Here is a 19,139-nt window from a genome sequence, read left to right as displayed (position 1 = left end):
CTTAGTCACTTGTGAGTTTGACGGCAAGTACACTATGAGAGAATGATTCATGCTTCAGAGTGACACAGAGTAACACGATAGTGAAGCAAAGAAGTTTTGTGGCAGTACTGGAACTTAATGTTTGTTTAAGGTATGCATTAATTACAGATGAAATGCGTTTGAATCATCGAACATATCGTTGAAATGCAGTAAACCACCACGATTTATGACACATCCAATAATTCTAAACGTTGAAACAGCTGATATAATGCACTGTTGCGTACCGTTATATGTTAAAAAAGTCAGAGGATCCTAAGGGATGGACTATTGGTCTTTATTTGCCTTTTGGCAGCTTAAATTTCATGTTACATTGTATAAAATTTCCAGCGCTCATTTAGTTCATGACAAACTTCTTACGAAATTACTCATGCATGTCCAGAATGTTTCACCGGTTATCTTCAACAATTAATGTCTGGCCTACAGCTAATGATCATAGTTTACAGCTATGGAGATTTTCCTCGTATCACTTGATACTGTTAAACTTTGAATGATGCTTACCATGTAAAACTGGCATGTGGATTTAGTTTGCATCCTTCATACTCGTTTTATACTGATTTATTTTCAATTTCAGTGCTTAAATCAGGGCCACACATAATTGTAATGTAAAAAAAAATATATCATAAAAGGTGTGACCATAATGTGTATGTTTTAGTTTTAGATCTAGAGAGCTGTCTTTTTTCTCAAGGAAGTTTATGAATTTGAATAATCAAGTCTTGTTCTAAAGAACATAGGTCATTAGTGAGCTGTATTTTGTATAAATTTTAAGGAGGAAAATAATGAAATTGAAAAAGAAAAAAAGACCTTTTGGAATTCAAATTTTTTTTGGATGATCACTAAAATAATGCTGTTTTATAAAAACTTGATGTACGTTAATTATACTTTATATTAAGTAAATGCAGTTTTGTGTATCATATGCATTGCATATTACACATTTATTTTTCCAACTGACAATATAAATGCATTACATGTATGACAGCTAGTTAATCATTATACACAAGGAAAAAGCATCTTATAATTTTTTTTGTTTTAAATGATGAATTTTTTTATTTTTTTTTTTTATTGATTACAATTTATATCTTCAGGTAATGACAATTTGGAACCTAGAATGAGACAATGAAAACGTGGAAAGTGATTGTCGCTCTTTTAGCTCTATGGCTGCTTATAATGATATACATGTCCAACACTGTCTTCCAACCTTCTGAAGGAAATGAAGTCTTAGAAAGAGAACTCAAACGGACCCTCAGAGAACTAGACAAGCTTAAAGCTCAGAATGAAGAGTTCCAGAAGCTGGCCAAAGATATCAGGTAAAGAAAGAGAAATGGATATGAGAGAGAGAGAGAGAGAGAGAGAGAGAGAGAGAGAGAGAGAGAGAGAGAGGAGAGAGAGAGAGAGAGAGAGAGAGAGAGAGAGAGAGAGAGAGAGAGAGAGAAAGGGGGGGGAGCGGCTAAGATTTGATATCTCTTAAGATAGAGCCCCCTAATATTATCAATCAGTTGGATTAAAATGAACTACTCAGTGATTGACTGAGTTTGTGCAAAAATGCTGCTAATAATCATCCATGTCATTACACATATAATGCATGAACTCACCGGATCAGGGCATTGCAACTTTATTTGAATTGTACAATGCAGTTTAAAGGTATTGTTAATATCAACAGTAAAGATCTTAGTGGTATTTATCAAACTTTGGAAGGCAACCTGAGAGAGAGAGAGAGTGTGAGCAAGAAAGAGACAGACATATTGATTGATAATAATTGAAAGTTATGTGGGGTACATTGTATTTTCTTCAAAATTTACTATAATCAAAGATTAACTTTTAGCAGCATTCTGCACAAATCTTGCTTTATATTTGTTGGTTAGTGTCTTGGATTCTTTCTTTCACTTTTCTGCAGGATTTACAGCAACCTTACATGCATGTATACAAAATGAAGCAAATAAATTATGCATGCATGATGTCACAAGTAATTTGTCAAACTCTAACGGAAACAAGTTCAGCAATTATTTACTAGTACTCTCTCATAATTACACAGTGACATTGTTCATAATTTGTAAAGGGATCAATAAAAAGTAATACACAATATGTGATTTGAAAATTGAAATATAGATATAGGGAATATGTTAAAATGTAACAGAAAGAGATATATAAAACCTCATAGAAATGTAGCAGATGTTGATGCATGGATTTTATATGAATATTTTCTCCTAATGATACTAACAGTATTATCTTTTTTTTCTTTTTTGGTAAAGAAAGGAGAGAATTAACTGAGTTGCATTTCTGTACTGATTGATCAATACGTGTCCATAAAGATATTCACTCAAAGAAATATCACACAGCTTTTATCTGTGTGTATTAAATTAAATAGATAAAATCTTTTTGAATGTTGACACCTGTAGACATTGATTTTTCATTTTATTTCTTAACAAAAGACATCTTCCTGTGTATAATTTTACTGAACTTATATTAAAATATAACTTGCATAAATTAAAACATAATTTTCCATAAACAAAAATATTTAAATTAGAAAAACTGATCATACATGTGTACATGTATATGTGGACATACAATGGGGCATTACATGTGTGTTGATACATGTAATACTGTAATTGCTTTGCAAAAAATATAAAGCTAGCTAGACTTCATGAACATGAATTGTGCACAAGCTAACAAAGACATAAGTACAACAACTGTGAATGAATTTAATTGATCACATATAGTCATTTAATTTGGCCAATGATAACATTTGGTCCAAATTCTGAATAAGATCCATGTTTAATCTATCATATATTGGTTTCTAATTATATTGTTATAATAAAACTTTGCATTTTTATAAATGGAAGAGAAATTGAAAAGAATAATTTTAAACAATTTTATCTGTACTGTTGATTTTCTTTTAATTGTAGTTATGTTTAAGTGAAAGACATGAGAAGTATTGAAAGAATGCATCAGTAGGTTTAATGGTATTAAGCACTCACAGGTTTAGCACAGCTCAACATTATTGATATTAAAAATTAATAAGACAAATCCAATCCAAATATAGGACAGATTAACAATTCATTTTTTAATAGCTAATACATATGTTGGTTTGAGAACATCTGTTAGTATTGTTTTTTTATTTTCCTCAATTGTTGAATTACACCAAAATCTCTCAAAAAATGTATTTTGTAAGACAAAACAAAGTGACTTAAGGAGAACATCTTTTTAGACCACAAAGTATTGATCCAGAATGTCATCTGTGTTCTTGCCCTGTAAAATATTGCTTCAATCTGTGTTTAAACTTTGATAGTTTACCAATCTGTACTGATGGACTAGCTTACACAATGAGTATTAGGACCTATTGGCCACTGTGGGACTTTCACTGATTTTTAAATCAATAAAGAGTCTGGGAAGTTTAAGAAGGGAATTAAGATTTATCAAAAAATCACTGAAAATTCGATATTCTCTTGAAATTGACCTATTGGGGCTTAGTAGAAGTTTAAAAAAAAAAAAAAAGGACTATCATCTTATCTGTCCAGATTGCAGCCTTTTAATCTTTTAATTTATAAAATTTTAAAAGATAAAACAACAAGCTGTTTAATTTATTCATTATTTGTAATCCAATAAAATTGACATTTGGTAAAATACTAAACAAAAATCGAAGAAATATACAGGTAACTCTCGATGGCTCGAACTTCGATCACTCGAAGTTCAATTCCAAACTCTTGAAAACTCAAACTCTTGAAACCTCGAAGTTTTTCCTTGGTCCCATGGACTTCGAGCTATTGAGAGTTACCTGTATTTTTGTTGTTGTTTTGCTCTCATTGTTTGTTTGGTATAATACAAACATCTGTTTTAATGTTGCAATGAACAAAAATATGACAATCTTCTAGTTCAACAGTGTGACTGAGTTGGAATTCTCTCCATAGAAGAAATTCTCATAGAATAATAAAAATAAAATCAACTCAATTGTTAAAAAAGTACATATAGTTTCATAAGATTTCCATTTTTTGTAATCGGAAGAAATTCATAGAAATTAAAAGAATTATCATTGGTGTTTATTTTGCTTGTAGAAAATTGTCCCAGGGTACTCGCTTGTCTCCTGGGGGGAGAGGCGGAGAGTCCGAGAGTGAGAAAGTGAGGGACCTCCAGGAAAAACTGGACAAGATGTCTGAGCAGCTACAGAACCAGGAGAGAGGGGGGCAGGGCCAGGAATCCCAGGGCCAAGCCAGGGCCACCGGGTCAGGTCAGTGTGTAAACTAAAGTAGTGAACTATCAGGGGGATTGAGAGATAAGGAACCAACTTTATAAAGATATCTAATGGAAAATTGTGTTCTGTTTAATCTTACTGTATATGTTAGGCCTAAAAAAAAAAAAGTTGTGTGTTTAGGGTAACCCGACCTAACCTACAAAAATGCCCCGATCCTACCATTTTTTGATGTCTGTTTTTATCTGATTGTGAATTTTATATTATTTCTATTAAAAAATCCGTTTTTAAATATGACACAAACAATATTCTAAGGATTCATGCTGAAAAATTATGATAAAATAAAAAAAATCCTTACCTACCTAACCTAATATTTTCATCAGTGTTACCCTAAACACACAATTTTTTTTAATAGGCCTTAGTCAGTTCAGCACTTTTAAACTCTGTAAGAATTGATTGGAGCATTGGATTGCACTTAAAAGGGCTTGAGATCAAACTTAAACAGACTCTTCAATGTGCTTCTGTTTCAATTGTTATGAAACAACAGGTGTGTCATTCTAGGAACCTTTCAAGGTGGTTTTTCATGAGCCTGATCCTCTCTGATACATTTTGTATTGATTAATTTTCTGTTTTTGATATATGATACTCTGACATTAAAGAATATAATAGTCTTTGCTTTCAGTTTACATGAATATTATCTTGGGTCTTTTTGACACAGCTACAGTACTAGTAGATAACAATGTGAATAATTTATGACTTAGAATTATGCAATGTTTGGCACAGGGAAATGTATAACATATACATAATACTATGAGGACAATGGGATAAAAAAGTTCATAGATACCAATTATGTTGAACTAACATATCCCCATTGTTGAATGATGCATTGTTTTTCAAAATCCTCTAAACATGAATTATACAGTACCTTGAACCTTGTGAGTTCTGAACAAACAATCCACTAAAATTGGCTCTAGAGTACACTTGTACTTACAAAATAATGGTTCATTGACTTAGAGTGAAAAAAGATCCTGAATTAATAGTAGATTAATTAACTGAGGATGGTATATTTGTGGAATAATTGAAGTCATAAGGCCAAACAAAAAATTAATGATTACATATTGCTCTCTTGCACTTTTGTATTGTATCAAATGTTCCTGTATTCATTATATTAGTTCATTGCCATTTTAATGAAGAATATTTCTCGCATTATCACTGGTGTGAGATTGATTTGTCCAGTGTGAGACAGCAGTGTGAGACTTTTCTGTCTTACACTGTGTATAACAATTACTACTTGCTTTAAAACATAAACAAACGTCTGCTGTAGGGAAATGCAAAATTATGGATTGAGATTATTCATGCTTTAAGAACTGTAAATTCCTTAATTTATGCCAGTACTGTTTTGTATCAAATCGCAAGAATTTAAAATCACGATCACCAATATTTTATTAAAATTTCCTTCAGTTCAAAACTGTCTGAAAAATAAAAGCGGGATTTTAAAATTCCACATCGGGGACAAGATTCACGGTCTAGGACTCAGCAAAGCCTCCACCAAGACCGTGAATCTTGTCTCCTTGATCATGTTGATGGAATTTCACTATCCCACACTTGTAATAATGAATGATTCTGTATAATATCAGTTTTTTTCTTTTTAATGAATGCGTAAAATAATATCAAATTTAGTTATTCCCCTTTTATGAAACTATATGGCTTAATATCAACATAATTTTATCAATATATAGGTGCAGGTCTGTTTGCTCGAGGTCTGAAAAAATTTTGGATGTTGTCAATCCATATATTTTCAGACTGGGAGCTACAGACATGCAGCTAATCTATATACCTGGTACATGTATGTACATGTATGTAGGCACAAGGATGGAAAATTTAAAAATCACCAAAATGATCATGAATAGGGTATACCAATTCTGTATATCCATATTTTTCCCTTTTTTTGTATGCTGTACAATTTCATTTTCATAATATGTTGTAATATGCAGGCGAGCCCTCCAAGGATCATGAAGTAGCGCGGAGGCAGGTGGAGAACACGGCCACAGAGTACTGGTACTATGTCCGGCACCAGTTATTGAACCTGAAGAACGAAGCTAGTGGAAACACGCAACTCGTCAGCCACATCGATAAAATGCTTGGAAATTGCCAAGGTTACCAAAGGTAAACAAAAAAGTTGAAAAATCTGAGAAGACTTGTCTCTGTCAAGGAATTCAAATGTTGGGGTTTGTATGAGTTCATAAATGGAGATTGATCTGACAATTGCAGCATTGAATTTGATTAAAAAAGCTATTTGTTTTCATATTTAATGGTGTTAGCATGAAAAAAAAGAAATCTTTCAAATTCTAGGGTACTTTGAGGTCATCTGTCTTAATCCCAAATTATCCAGGGTTTTTTTTCATGCATCGATTGTTGTTCATTGGTTAGAAACATTTGAACAAACTAGTTCAGCTTATTCTTCAAAGCTAATTAAATGCTAATCTTCATAGGATCTGTAGGAATTGGGAACATGAAGTATGAATGAATGATTCCCTGGGGGTCGAAAGCTAAAGTAAAGCATATGAAATGGAAGATGTTACTGTAACCAAGTGTTGATATTTGTGTCAGAATGCTAAAATGTGAATTGAATTCTTTAACAGAATTGTGAATAAATGTGTAAGTCTTGTTTTAGAACATTGAATTCAGATTTCTTGAAACTGAAATCTGTGGATGGAATGGATGAGTGGAGGAAGAAAGAGTCCCAAGAATTAACCAACTTAGTACAGAGGAGGTTTCACTATCTACAGGTACAATTCTCAGAAAGGTTTTAAAATCAATCAGTACGTTAGTAACTAATCAATTAATCTACGTACGCGAAGTAGTGCAGTTGTTACACACATGTATTTGTTTGTGCAATGTATTGATAAATACTGCAGCTGTATTGAAGTGCAAGGTAAAGATTTTCTGTAAAGATTGGCCATGAAAAGTTTCCTGAAAAGAATCAACTAGCTAATGCTGTAATCAAGTTTTACAATGAAAAGTTTGAATGAATACATATTTTGTGGGTTTTTTTAACCTGAAATCTTAACAGATGTATATATCATCTTTTTGTGTTTTAGAACCCCAAGGATTGCAGTAACGCCAAGAAGATAGTCTGCAATCTGAGCAAGGGCTGTGGTTACGGCTGCCAGCTACACCACGTGGTGTACTGTATGATGGTCAGCTATGCTAACAGCCGCACCCTGATCCTGGAATCCAAGGGGTGGCGCTACGCTGCGGCTGGGTGGGAGTCTGTGTTTCAGCCCATCAGTAACACCTGCACAACCAAAACTGGAACTAGCTCAGTCTTTTGGAAAGGTGAGTTTCAGGGAAAGATATTTGTTGGTGGAAGTTGTTTTCTAAAAGCTCTGTCAACTTTTTATGCAATAATTTTCTCTAACATTTTTTCAGATGTAAAAACTACAGTAGTTCAAATAACTCTGTATTTGTTCAAATTCTTCTACATTATGAAGAGGGTTAGAAGGAGAAAACTTTTGTGAAAACTTTTTTGACAGTTGTAGATATAAAGTTATTCCAAGTGTGATTTGAATAAACATGTAGTTAATTACATAATACGGGTTTTTAATGTTTGATAAATGCTTACAACTGATGGATTCAAATTCAACTTCAGATCCTAAAACTATAGAAGACGTCCAAGTTATTGAAATGCCAATCATAGATAGCCTCCACCCCCGTCCAGATTACCTCCCCTTATCATTTCCCAAAGATTTATCTGACCGCTTGCTTCGTCTCCATGGCGATCCGACAGTCTGGTGGATTGGACAGTTCATCAAATATCTGACCAGGCCTCAGGATCATCTGAAGCAGGAGTTAGAGAGAGCCAAGCAGAAGCTTGGATTCACCGGACCAATAGTAGGGTGAGGAAAAAGCAGGACTGTTGCCATCTCCTTCTCTTCTTTTTCATCTCTTTTATGAATTTGATAGATTTTAGGCATTAAAGAAATTTTTTAAAATATTTTATAAACTGCACAAATAAAGAGGTTATGATTAAGAAATATTTTTAAAATAGAACATTTTGAAAAGTTCAAGTGGAATTTTGAAAATACTTTTTCTCATTATTCGTGTCATTAACAAAATATATGATTAATGTATCAGATTTTCAGCACGAAATCACTATCATTGAATATATTAAATGCATGTGATGTTCATTTTTAATGAGATATGACTGTGTTTTGACAGAGTTCACATCCGACGCACGGACAAGCTTGCTGCGGAAGCTTCCTTCCATTCAGTGGCAGAATACATGACTTATGTAGAGGACTACTTCAGTGCATTAGAACTGAGAAATCCTGGGGTTCAGCGCAGGGTATTCCTTGCCTCTGATGACCCTACAGCTCTACCAGAGGCTAAAAAGAAGTATTATTTTGATTTCTTAATCAAATTATTTGAAATGTTAAGTTTTATAAATTTAGAAGAAGCAGAGTAATGGATGACCTTTAAATGTTTCAATTAAAATCAGTATTATCAGGGAATTTATTACACTTTTTTTCAAAATTGCAGTGCTAAAAATATTTTTATAGGTGGATTTTCATGTTGTATTTCATTTTCCGAAATCTGTTTTCAGTTACCCTGACTACACATTCATCAGTGATCCTTCGGCAACCTTATCAGCTGGACTGAACAGGCGTTACTCTGACGAATCACTAAGGGGGGTTATTCTAGACATTCACTTCCTGTCCCTCTGTGATCATTTAGTGTGCACATTTTCATCTCAGGTAAGATTCACTTTTTTCAAAATATTGATATAAGTTCAATAAGCTGCTCTTGTACAATACATGGACCTAATGTTTTTCTTGTTTTTAGATATTGCATATAGAAATTCTTTTTACCCTTGAGGTGTACAGAATTTTCACCCTAAATCCATTTTCCAGTTCTTCGTTCATATTAATAATCATATTTAGTATAGATTCTGGATGACGGTTTTGGTTCCACAGAATAACTTTTTCTTACCTTTCAAACAATGAACTATTTCTTTAAAGTAATTGTGTGTATGTGACATATAAAGTAAAAGGCCTAAACTGACATCATTTTTCTTTATTGACTTTTGAAATAAATTTCAGGTGTGTCGCGTGGCTTACGAGATCATGCAGACCATGCATGGTGACGCCTCCCACAACTTTAAGTCGCTTGATGACATTTATTACTTTGGTGGACAGAACGGCCACAGTGTGGAGGCAGTGGAAAAACATGTAAAACAGAACGAAAAAGAAATAGACTTGGAGCCTGGCGACTTGGTGGGCATTGCCGGAAATCACTGGGATGGTTATTCTAAAGGCATGAACCACCGCACAGGGAAAACAGGGCTATTCCCCTCATATAAAACTAGAGAAAAATACACCATAGTGGATTTACCAACATATCCAGAAGTTTCAGAAGGCGGATGATTGCAATGAAGTTGTAGGAATTTTTTTTTTTTAATTTATCTTTTTTTTTTCTTTTTTTTTTAATGAATGACTTGATTATATAATGATTGTTAATAAGAGTTTATTTTTTGATGGATGTTGAAGAAACAATTGTGATTGTGAAGTTTTCGTTTTTGTATACTTGTGTGAAAAGGTGACCCACTGAAGGAGAAAAAGAAATTTCATGTTATTTGAAAGTGAAATGATATAGTTTATTTGTGTGCACATGCATATTCATTGCTGTTAAGAAAATTTTTGTTGATGATCTCTACATGTTTTGTTGTTGACTTTCTTTGAGAGTATACATGGAGTAAAGATCATACAATTAATTTTTTTTAAAGCTATATACCGGTATTACTTGGAAACTACTGGTACTATTAAGAAAGAAATCTATGTGGTTATTTTTATGATCTATCTTTTCTAAAAATTAAAAAAGTAAAATACAACCCTGGTAAGTAAATATCTCCCTTCCTTTACATCTTTCTGTCTGTGTTACAGGGAGTACAGATTTTAGATCATAATATTTCATGTCCATACTGTTTTAAATTTTGTGTTCAAGAATTAAGCAGCATCTCTTAATAAAATTTCACTCCTCCCCCCTGGAAAGAGGAGAGTGGGATCTGAGGTTTTTTTAACAGGTGTTACTGGGGTTTTTGATCCTTCGAGTACATTCCATTGTGGTAACCTTACTCTTTTTTGTCTGTTGAATGGACTTGGGAGGTAAAAGGTTTCAAGCTTTGGTTTAAAAGAGAAACATTAATCACAGCCAGATAGCTTTTTGTTGTCAACAACAATTACCTCCCATTTCATAGAAATTAAAAATATGTTTAAAAGTTGATATTTTTTTTAATATGGCATAGATATCAAAGATTTTTTTGGTTCGCTTTCAGAAACAGATTGTTTAAATTTCATCATAAATATGATTTCAAATGAAACTTTCTTCTTTTTTTTTAATGTGAATGTTTACTTTATGTTTATTTTGATGTTAATGTATACTTTAATGAACCAAAGTCAAAAATGAAATGTATCTGCTATCTGTTTAACCGGTTAGTTTTTAGAAAACTGCATCAATGGTGAAATGAATGTGTATTTGTTCATGTTGTATTGTCTTTTTTTGGTCATTCTTTCTTATAAGATGTGATGACTAGAATTAAAGAAAATACAGTAAGAAATCCATATCGATCTTCTTTAACTCCTCTTTTTGTTAACAATTTGATTGTACATGTACATTGTTGGTGCTTTTAATGGTAGATTTGATGCAGTCTTATGGTCTTACAAATCCATCATTAACATTTTTGTTGTGAAATATATAACATGCAAAGTAATACGAACATGTCATCTTTTCTAACAGAATTTTCTGCGCTATGTTACCTTAGATTCTTTATTTTACGTGAGAACTTAATTCTGAAATTCCACTGTTGTGTGTCAGACCACAAGAATATAAAGTTATGAGCACCAAACTTTTATTATCATTTCATATATAGTTCTCAATCAGAAGAAAATTACGATTAAAAGCAAAGTTTTAAATTCTGTTAAGGGGGTTCTCCTCGTGATTGGACACAAATGTGAATTCCTCTCGTTTCATTAGGAATCTACAATAACCCTGTTATTTGCATTAGCTGAAGTACATTATCAATAGAGGTATTCAAGTTTAAACTTGGCCTATCAGATGCTCTTGTAGCCTGTACAGTCAGTGTTTCTTCTAAGGAATAGATACACAATGGAAAGGCTTAACTGCACATACAATATGTTAAATTTATATACAAGATTCTGCCATTATTTGATGAATAAATTTTGGTTCATCCTATATATTCTGTGTTTATCATAGTAAGGAGGAATTTGTGAATTTGTGTAGACATTAGTACATGTAGTGATTTTATGAAATGTTTCATGTAATACACATTTCTTGATTTTTTTAACAAAAAAATTTGGTTTGAAGTCTTTAGTTTCAGTTAATTGTATTTATGTACAAGTTTTCTTTTAGATAGAATTGAGTTGTTATTTTAGATAGATTTATTTTTAATTGATGTAATAATTTTTGTAGATGATACATTGATGACAAACCGGTAATGTGTAACCCAATGATTATTCAGCTTGTGACCTACAGCCCCATCCCCCGCCCCCACCCCCAAACCACTTAACTTTAAATTCACAAATTGAGTTGTATTGATTTTCAAGTCATTAATTTCAGTTTGTTAATCAAATAAAAGTTTTGATCAGGGACTCTCATGAACATATTATAGTTGCTCATGAGCATCCTTAAATGCATACATGACATGACAATACCCTATTGACAGAATAATTAGAACAGTGAGTGACTTTGCGCCTTAAGCATTTTAATCTGTTGTGCATTATTTACGCTATTGCTATATTCTCCTTTTCCTCTAAATTTTAAAAAAAAAGGGGGAAGAAACAAATTATCCTAGCTGTCACCCATTTCATTGGTCCCTCAACCTGTAAGAAAATGTAAAGAAATCCGGGCAATGAATAAATTTTCATTGTATTTTAAGTAAATGAGTAATTAATGATTTCATTGATATAAAATGAGTGATTTTCACACTCTGAACATTGTTTGCATTTTACCTTTTCATATGGGTATATGACTGTTGTTGATGTAATTACAAGTGTTTGGAGGATGAATTGCTTTCATCATACCAACATAATACATGCATATATGATTAGAATGTTATGAAATCTTATCATTTCTGTGATGTTTTATTAATATTTAATTTCTAAAAGAAAGACAGGGACATTGCTTGTTATGTGTTTCGGTTTGTCAAGAAATACAAGTATTTTTTTAGTTGTTCAGAATGTGGGTTGTTCAAGTTAGTTCAAAAATCAAGTTTTTTTTTATAGCGTTTTCCCCCGTTATTTAAACACATGGTAAGATCATTTCTGTTAATGTGAAACATATTCAGATAACACAACACCTACAAGCATTACTTCATATCTGCCAACAAGTGTGTATTTGTGTAAAAATATAATTAAAGGAGTGTTTCTCCAGTATCATACTTGTAAGTTTTTCATGCTTTAATATTACATCTTCTGAAAAAAAATCTTTATTTTCAGTGCCATATTTTTATTAAATAAATCTGATATTTTTTAAAATTTGGATCCTTTTTTTCCTTCGCTCAAGTAATTTTGAAACTTGCATGTAAGATGCTCTATTAGATATTACATTAAGTTAGCTTTACTATATACATGTACTAAATTTCAGACCAAAAATGTACATGATATCTCTTTCTAAGATTTCACAATACTAAATGTTTTCATAACTGATGGGGGACCTATCTGCAAGGAATAGTAATCTCCCTTACATTGATGTAATGATATCTATAGGGCTCCCCAAAATTAATCTCCAATATATATTACACCAAAAGTAAAGATTACCGGGCAAGTACAACATTATAAATTTTATCACAAGATTTGGCAAAGGTAAAAAAAAATAGATTTTTTTTATTTTGTTAGAATAATTTATAACTTTTCTTTCAATGTTTCATTTCAACCTTCTCTGTTGTTGATAGGGCGAGTTATTTATTTTTAAAATTTTGAAAATAGGGTGATCCGTTTAAATTCAAATTCAGCCGAAATACATGTTAACTCTCCTACATCTCATGAGGAGACAGTAATTTTTCAAAATAACATTAACACTATAGAGATGTTTTTTCAATCCAGTCTTTAATTAATATTATTTGATTGTGAGTGGATATAAATTAGTTTATTAGAATGAATATGCTCTTGTTGTTAATTAATGATGTGTTTGGAGGAATCTTGTGTGGCATTTTTAGCAAATGTTTCTTAAAGAAACGAAGGCTGTAAGATTATCATATCTCTCATCGCACATCAATAATAAATTATTATATATGTTTGGGTTTTTTGTGTTTTTCATTGTGACATAAGTAATTTTATATAAATTCAACACAGGTGTTGTTATACCCGTTGCTAGCCAGTCATAAACCGTTGAAAGGTCAATTTAAAGAAAAAAATCACTGAACTTTTACAAGTGAGCAAGAAATTCTGTAACATTTCTTAGGACCTTATAACCTAGCGATTATTTCTCGCTACGAGTCAGATTTTCGGTATCTTGTATTGGTTTTAAATTACTAGTACAGAGGGGTTGCGAAAATGAATTGCTGCTAACAAGTCTATGACTGGTAAATTGCAAAACTATGGTGTTCCGATGGGACCACTTAAGGCGAAGTTGCGAAGGCAATAGTGCGACGGCGAAGACGCGAAAGTGCGAAGAGGCGACGGCGAAGATGCGATGGCTAAAGTGCGAAGGCGAAGAAGCGATACTACTATCTCAACTTCGCACTCTCGCCTTCGCAACTTCGCACTCCCGCCTTCGCGTGGATCTGGAGGGGGAGAGGCCCCCCCCCACCGGAAAATTCAATATTAATAATTACATACAGTAAAGGGAGAGAGGGAGTTCCGGACACCATCCGCCTGAAAAATTTAATTGTCCTAATTTTATGTAATAAAATTTCCCAATTATGCCTCGGAACCAACCCCCCCCCCCCCCACAAATACAAATACCCTTCCCCCTAGAAAATAGAAAAAGTTATTGACCTGCGCAGGTTGTTGAAAACATATTCTTAAAAGTTCGTCTTAAGCCTCAGATGTCATGGAGATGTGAACGGAGCGTGGTCTTTGTCTATGTTAGATTGTTAAATTAAAGATCATTATAGATGTTTCATTAACATCAAACATAAACATATATTGTTCCTGCATTAAAAGGTGTTCTTTCATCACAAATTCCATAAATACAAGTTCAAATGCCTGTACAATATACACTTTTTATAGCATTCCACAATTCACAATTCTTAATTCTTCCTAATTTTAAAGTAGGGGAAAATACACGAAAAATATATATTTAAACTTTTTATTAAATGTCAATTCTTGTTCCATTTTCATAAATATTGTAATGAACTTAGCAATACAGTTTTATTGTAAAAAAACAAAAAAAAAATCTTTTCTTGAATCCCAAATACGGTTGATATTTATTATCTGTCTAATAATTTTTCCATCACATCTAAGACTTCTCTGCGCTAGATGGGAAGGGTGGAGCTGATGGTTAGACTGTACTGTAGTCTGGGGGTGCCTGATTTTTACTAGGGGTAGGGGGTGTCGTTCCAGATGCTGTGGGGGTATACTCCACGACATAAGCTGTCATGGGGGTGAATGAGATCTTGGGAAATTCCAGGGTCTTGCTGCTGTACTCGAAGCACGACTTGGACTTTTTCTGTTCTGTGTAGGTGATGCTGTTTGAGAGATCTGTCACTATATACAGGAAAGATGAAGTATGAATGGTTAGTCACAGGAATCAAGTTAGATTTAGATAAATATTTTTTATTGTCATAGCATATATTATTTTGTACCAGGTATTTTGAGATTTAATGTTGCAAATCAATAGGCCTATGGGTGATTAATTATTTTCCAAACATGTTTATTAATTTCGAGGGATATATTTTAATATGCTACCTTAGTCAATGTGCCAATTCTTTTTTGGATCATACCTTTATTCAATATTAATATTTTACACGACCAAATTATATTTCAAGTTTAACTTTTTTTGATGACTATTGTTTATGAATTGGAAAACTGGGAGATCTTCTAGCTGTTTCAATCATACCTGGGATGTTTAATCCATCATAGCTGGGAGGAGACGGTTTATTCTGCCTTTTCTTGTGGTTCTGAGGGACAGTTCCTATGGTGATTGGGAACTTTATTTTTATGTCTTCTCCATTGCAGAAAGGAAGGGGAACCTTTATCTAAACTCCAACAATAGAAAAGTGATGTAAGAAGAACACGGTCTATTTGTCGAAAATAAAATACTCGAGGAAAAGAGTCTATAAATACCTCAATATAATATATTTACATCTACCGATTATGATTTCCTCTATTTCTTACGGAAACTTAAAGTCAATTCATAGCTCTAAAGAAACAGACAGGACTGAAATCTACACGCCCCGTTTATCGATTGGTCGAAACCTACAGCGACCTAATTAAGAAAAATCACGGACTGCACGAAATAATCAAGATGATGTCAGAATAAAATTCCCAAAGGAGAAGATATGGCTGCTTTATTTTTTTAGCTAATGTTCTAATGTACATTAAGTTAAACAGTAATTTAGTGAATTTTACTCACTTTTAACAATCAATTTATTAATTTGCAAAAAGAAAAATGTAAATATGAACAATAAAATCATTTCTTTGATGATTCATGCGGGTCATGAAAGTATAGGATAATTGCAGAAAAAAATTACATAACCCGCTAACGCAGGTTATGCATTTTTCTGCAATGTCGCCACCGCGACCTTCATATTCCGCATGAATCACCAAATAAAGCATTTTATTGTTTAAATGAATACTTCATATCGTAGGAAAATTTAATAAGTACAGCATTTAGAACTATACCTCAATGTAATATGAGCACTTGATACAATACGAGGACCTCAGTAGCGATGTTGGAGGTACAGGGTCTATAGTCAACTTCTGGTTGTTCCATTTCAGCTGATTGCCCTAAAACATATCAATATCTCTACAAATTACAGTTTAATCAGGATTTTTGGAGGTTTGAATCGTTATCCCCTATCATGCATGATCAAAACCGATTATCTACAATACACAATACAAGTATAGCGGATCATAGAGGAGAAGTTTTAGAGGTCTAATTTTAATTAAATTGAATTAAAGAGCATCTATGGTTTAATTTAAAATTAACAAATTTTTCATCCGTACCTTACTTAATTTTGTGCCCACTAGATTCCGAATACATTCTTTAGTTATCTTCTTCTCTCCGTTGCCTTTGAATTCCACTTCCTGTATTAATGCTGCCGAGGGTTGGTCCAGATCTTTGGTTGTTCCATTAGTCAGGTCCACTTTTTGTGTAGAAAGGTGAGGTTTCAATCATCTTATTACAGTTATTTGTACCGATTATACACATCATTTAGATATTAAAAATGATATCATAATTCTGTCCCTTATTATCGTTTTTCTTTTACTCAAATGCCAAAGTCTTTTGGTGGCCTTATATCTGTTTTGTAAAAAATGGTCATTTTTGGGCACTGAGTCTATTTCTGCACATAGATAGACCAGTGAAGCTGAAAATGAGGATATTTGTGCTCTGAATTTAATTATAAATGTATGAATTCTTTCCGACGCTTATCCATATAGAACAAAAATATGGATTGACATTGACTATATATGTCCCTATATTGAAGAGCTTGAATGTTAAACCACATACATGTTACCAATGCCCACTCTCCTGGACAGTATCCAGAGCGGTCTATACTGGCAGTCAGTTTTATTGCCCCGGCATCCCCGATTCCAAAGGCACGAGAAATCTTCCTTTCTTGACTCTTACTTATTGATTTCTGTTAAAAATAAAAAAAATGAGAGCATTGAAAAAATATATCATGTATACACATGTATATGTGAGTTAACCAAAGATAATAGCTAGATAGTGACAGTAAAAGTAGAAAATCTAGTATAAACAAGTACCGTATATCCGGAATTTTTTTTTTGCATGTTACAAAATTTGAGAATATTTGCATTAGTCAGTTTGTTAGCGATTTGAAGTTCCTTTATATCTTAAACATTACGGGGTATACTTTTTGTGCATGGTATTTTTCTGCGATGTAGAGAACTGAAAATTAGATCATCGCTTCAATAACCGGATACACAATAATGAAAATATGTCTCATTAATTATTGTCTTACAGCATACAGGGGTTGGTCAATATCCACATTAGCCAGATATGTGAAACACTTGTATTTTACAATGTTGGAATGTGGCATTGGTCTTCCTATTTCAATTTTGATGAACCATCTTGTGGCTCCATGGCGCCCTTCGAAGGAGGAATGCATTTTGTCTTTTGGAATTTGGTAGTTGATAGGGTATTTGTACTTTCCAGGGGCAAGACCATCTCCTGTAATGTATTCAGATTTATTTAATGTTTATATGTAGGTATAATTATGTATGATTGTAAAATCATCAATATTAATGTTGGCTCGGTTTTTGTGGATTTCATTAATTTAATACGCCTCGGTCAAAAAAAAATATGAAACTTATATTCAATATTAATGAGAGTAAATCCTTGTAAATGTTTTCTAAAGAATGTGTTTAAAAAAGTGCAGCAATTCTGTCAAAACAAACCTAAGAAATTTAAATGATTATGCAGTAGGCTATTGGTGATGCGCATGCAGTACAGAGAGAGAGAGAGAGAGAGAGAGAGAGAGAGAGAGAGAGAGAGAGAGAGAGAGAGAGAGAGAGAGAGAGGTGCAATTGTAGATAGATACTAGTCCTGTGTTTTTGTTTACAATCATTGTGCTTTATTTACCGTTGACAGGATGTGAAGTAACTTGTCTGGTGTACAGCTCATGGCTCTTGAACTCATCGTCTTCGAAGTCTTTCCTAGAGAGATTGGTCTCCCTCCACTCAACATAGGTCGCCCCAATCATGTATGTAGTGATAAAGTTCACCTTCACCGTAGAATTCACATTAACAAACCATGTCCCCTGAACTTTTTCTCCTGCCAGAAACACCTCTTTGCCCTTCAAGTCAAATGTCACTGAGCTTATGCCCGACATCATTAGGTTTTATTTTACTTGTTTGTTTTAACTGCTCAAGACTGTAATGGTGCGTTAGTTTGTGAAAATCTTTATATGCATACAGATTCAGTTATCACTATTGCGAAACATTATATGTAAATAAGATACGTGATTGTGATATAGAAATATGATGCATACTTGACCGGGCTTATCAGGTGAGTCTACATCACCAGTCAAGTACTGATAAAACTAGAGTATTTCATAAACCTCTGTCAGGGTTAATTGTATGAAGATCATCCTTGCAGGCAGGATTGTATTGCACTCATTTAGTCAGGAGCCGTAAATATCATCACTTTTAAAAATGTCTGTAAATATAACATTATATTTACATTTTCCACTGTCTTTGTCTGTGATAACACTACGTATCGATTTTGTACTATATAACCCATAATACAAATGACGCCAAAATGAGGCGCCAGCGGGCTTTGTTTATTTTTATTTAAGTATTTAATCGTACGATGGCTAAAAATTATATAAATATAAGTAATAAGGAATCATTCTTTGAATATTATGAGGTGATAATTTTGGTCGGGACTTGATCAAATCTATCATAAAGCCCTTCGGGCTTTATTGAATTTGATCACGCCCCGACTGAAATTATCACCTCATAATACTCAAAGAAAGATTCCTTTTTTAATTCAATTAGAATTATGTTTCGCAAGGTTTGTATAAAGTGGAAGTTAAATCTTTGCAGTATGCATGATTGGCAAACAAATACGACTGTTTCAATTACTTTGATCGTTTAACATGTAAACATGCTTGTCCCAAACTATTATTTGATAAATGAAGTCCAGGGCTGCGTTTTACAACAGAACTTACGACTTACGACCAAATTAATGAATGCTAGTTAAAAACAAACTAATC

The 19,139-nt window shown here is 33.0% G+C and overlaps 2 protein-coding genes across 3 annotated transcripts; one reads left to right on the top strand and one right to left on the bottom strand.

Annotated features, from left to right (window-relative positions):
- The first annotated feature begins 7 nt into the window (after positions 1 to 7).
- On the top strand, positions 8 to 13,531 carry LOC128176273 (alpha-(1,6)-fucosyltransferase-like). Of its 2 annotated transcripts, XM_052842487.1 has the most exons (10): positions 8 to 130; positions 1,122 to 1,343; positions 4,086 to 4,258; positions 6,214 to 6,385; positions 6,894 to 7,008; positions 7,321 to 7,558; positions 7,872 to 8,118; positions 8,441 to 8,617; positions 8,826 to 8,976; positions 9,322 to 13,531. In XM_052842487.1, exons 2-10 carry the CDS (start codon positions 1,153 to 1,155, stop codon positions 9,643 to 9,645), a joined length of 1,788 nt encoding a protein of 595 aa, XP_052698447.1. In that variant the 5' UTR covers positions 8 to 130; positions 1,122 to 1,152; the 3' UTR covers positions 9,646 to 13,531. The 2 variants fall into 2 exon arrangements, with proteins under 2 accessions (XP_052698447.1, XP_052698448.1); XM_052842488.1 differs by lacking the exons at positions 8 to 130; positions 1,122 to 1,343 and adding an exon at positions 2,863 to 2,984.
- A 998-nt stretch (positions 13,532 to 14,529) lies between these two features.
- On the bottom strand, positions 14,530 to 18,324 carry LOC128175186 (arrestin domain-containing protein 3-like). Its single transcript, XM_052840628.1, has 7 exons — positions 18,005 to 18,324; positions 17,385 to 17,593; positions 16,910 to 17,039; positions 16,405 to 16,544; positions 16,081 to 16,185; positions 15,296 to 15,434; positions 14,530 to 14,943 (listed from the first exon to the last, which is right to left on the bottom strand). Exons 1-7 carry the CDS (start codon positions 18,255 to 18,257, stop codon positions 14,738 to 14,740), a joined length of 1,182 nt encoding a protein of 393 aa, XP_052696588.1. The 5' UTR covers positions 18,258 to 18,324; the 3' UTR covers positions 14,530 to 14,737.
- Between the last annotated feature and the right edge of the window lie 815 nt (positions 18,325 to 19,139).

Source organism: Crassostrea angulata, chromosome 3 (genome assembly GCF_025612915.1).
Source record: "Crassostrea angulata isolate pt1a10 chromosome 3, ASM2561291v2, whole genome shotgun sequence".
Lineage (NCBI taxonomy): Eukaryota > Metazoa > Mollusca > Bivalvia > Ostreida > Ostreidae > Magallana > Magallana angulata.
The sequence above is the reverse complement of the archived record's forward strand: the minus strand, read 5'-3'. Positions and strand labels throughout refer to the sequence as shown.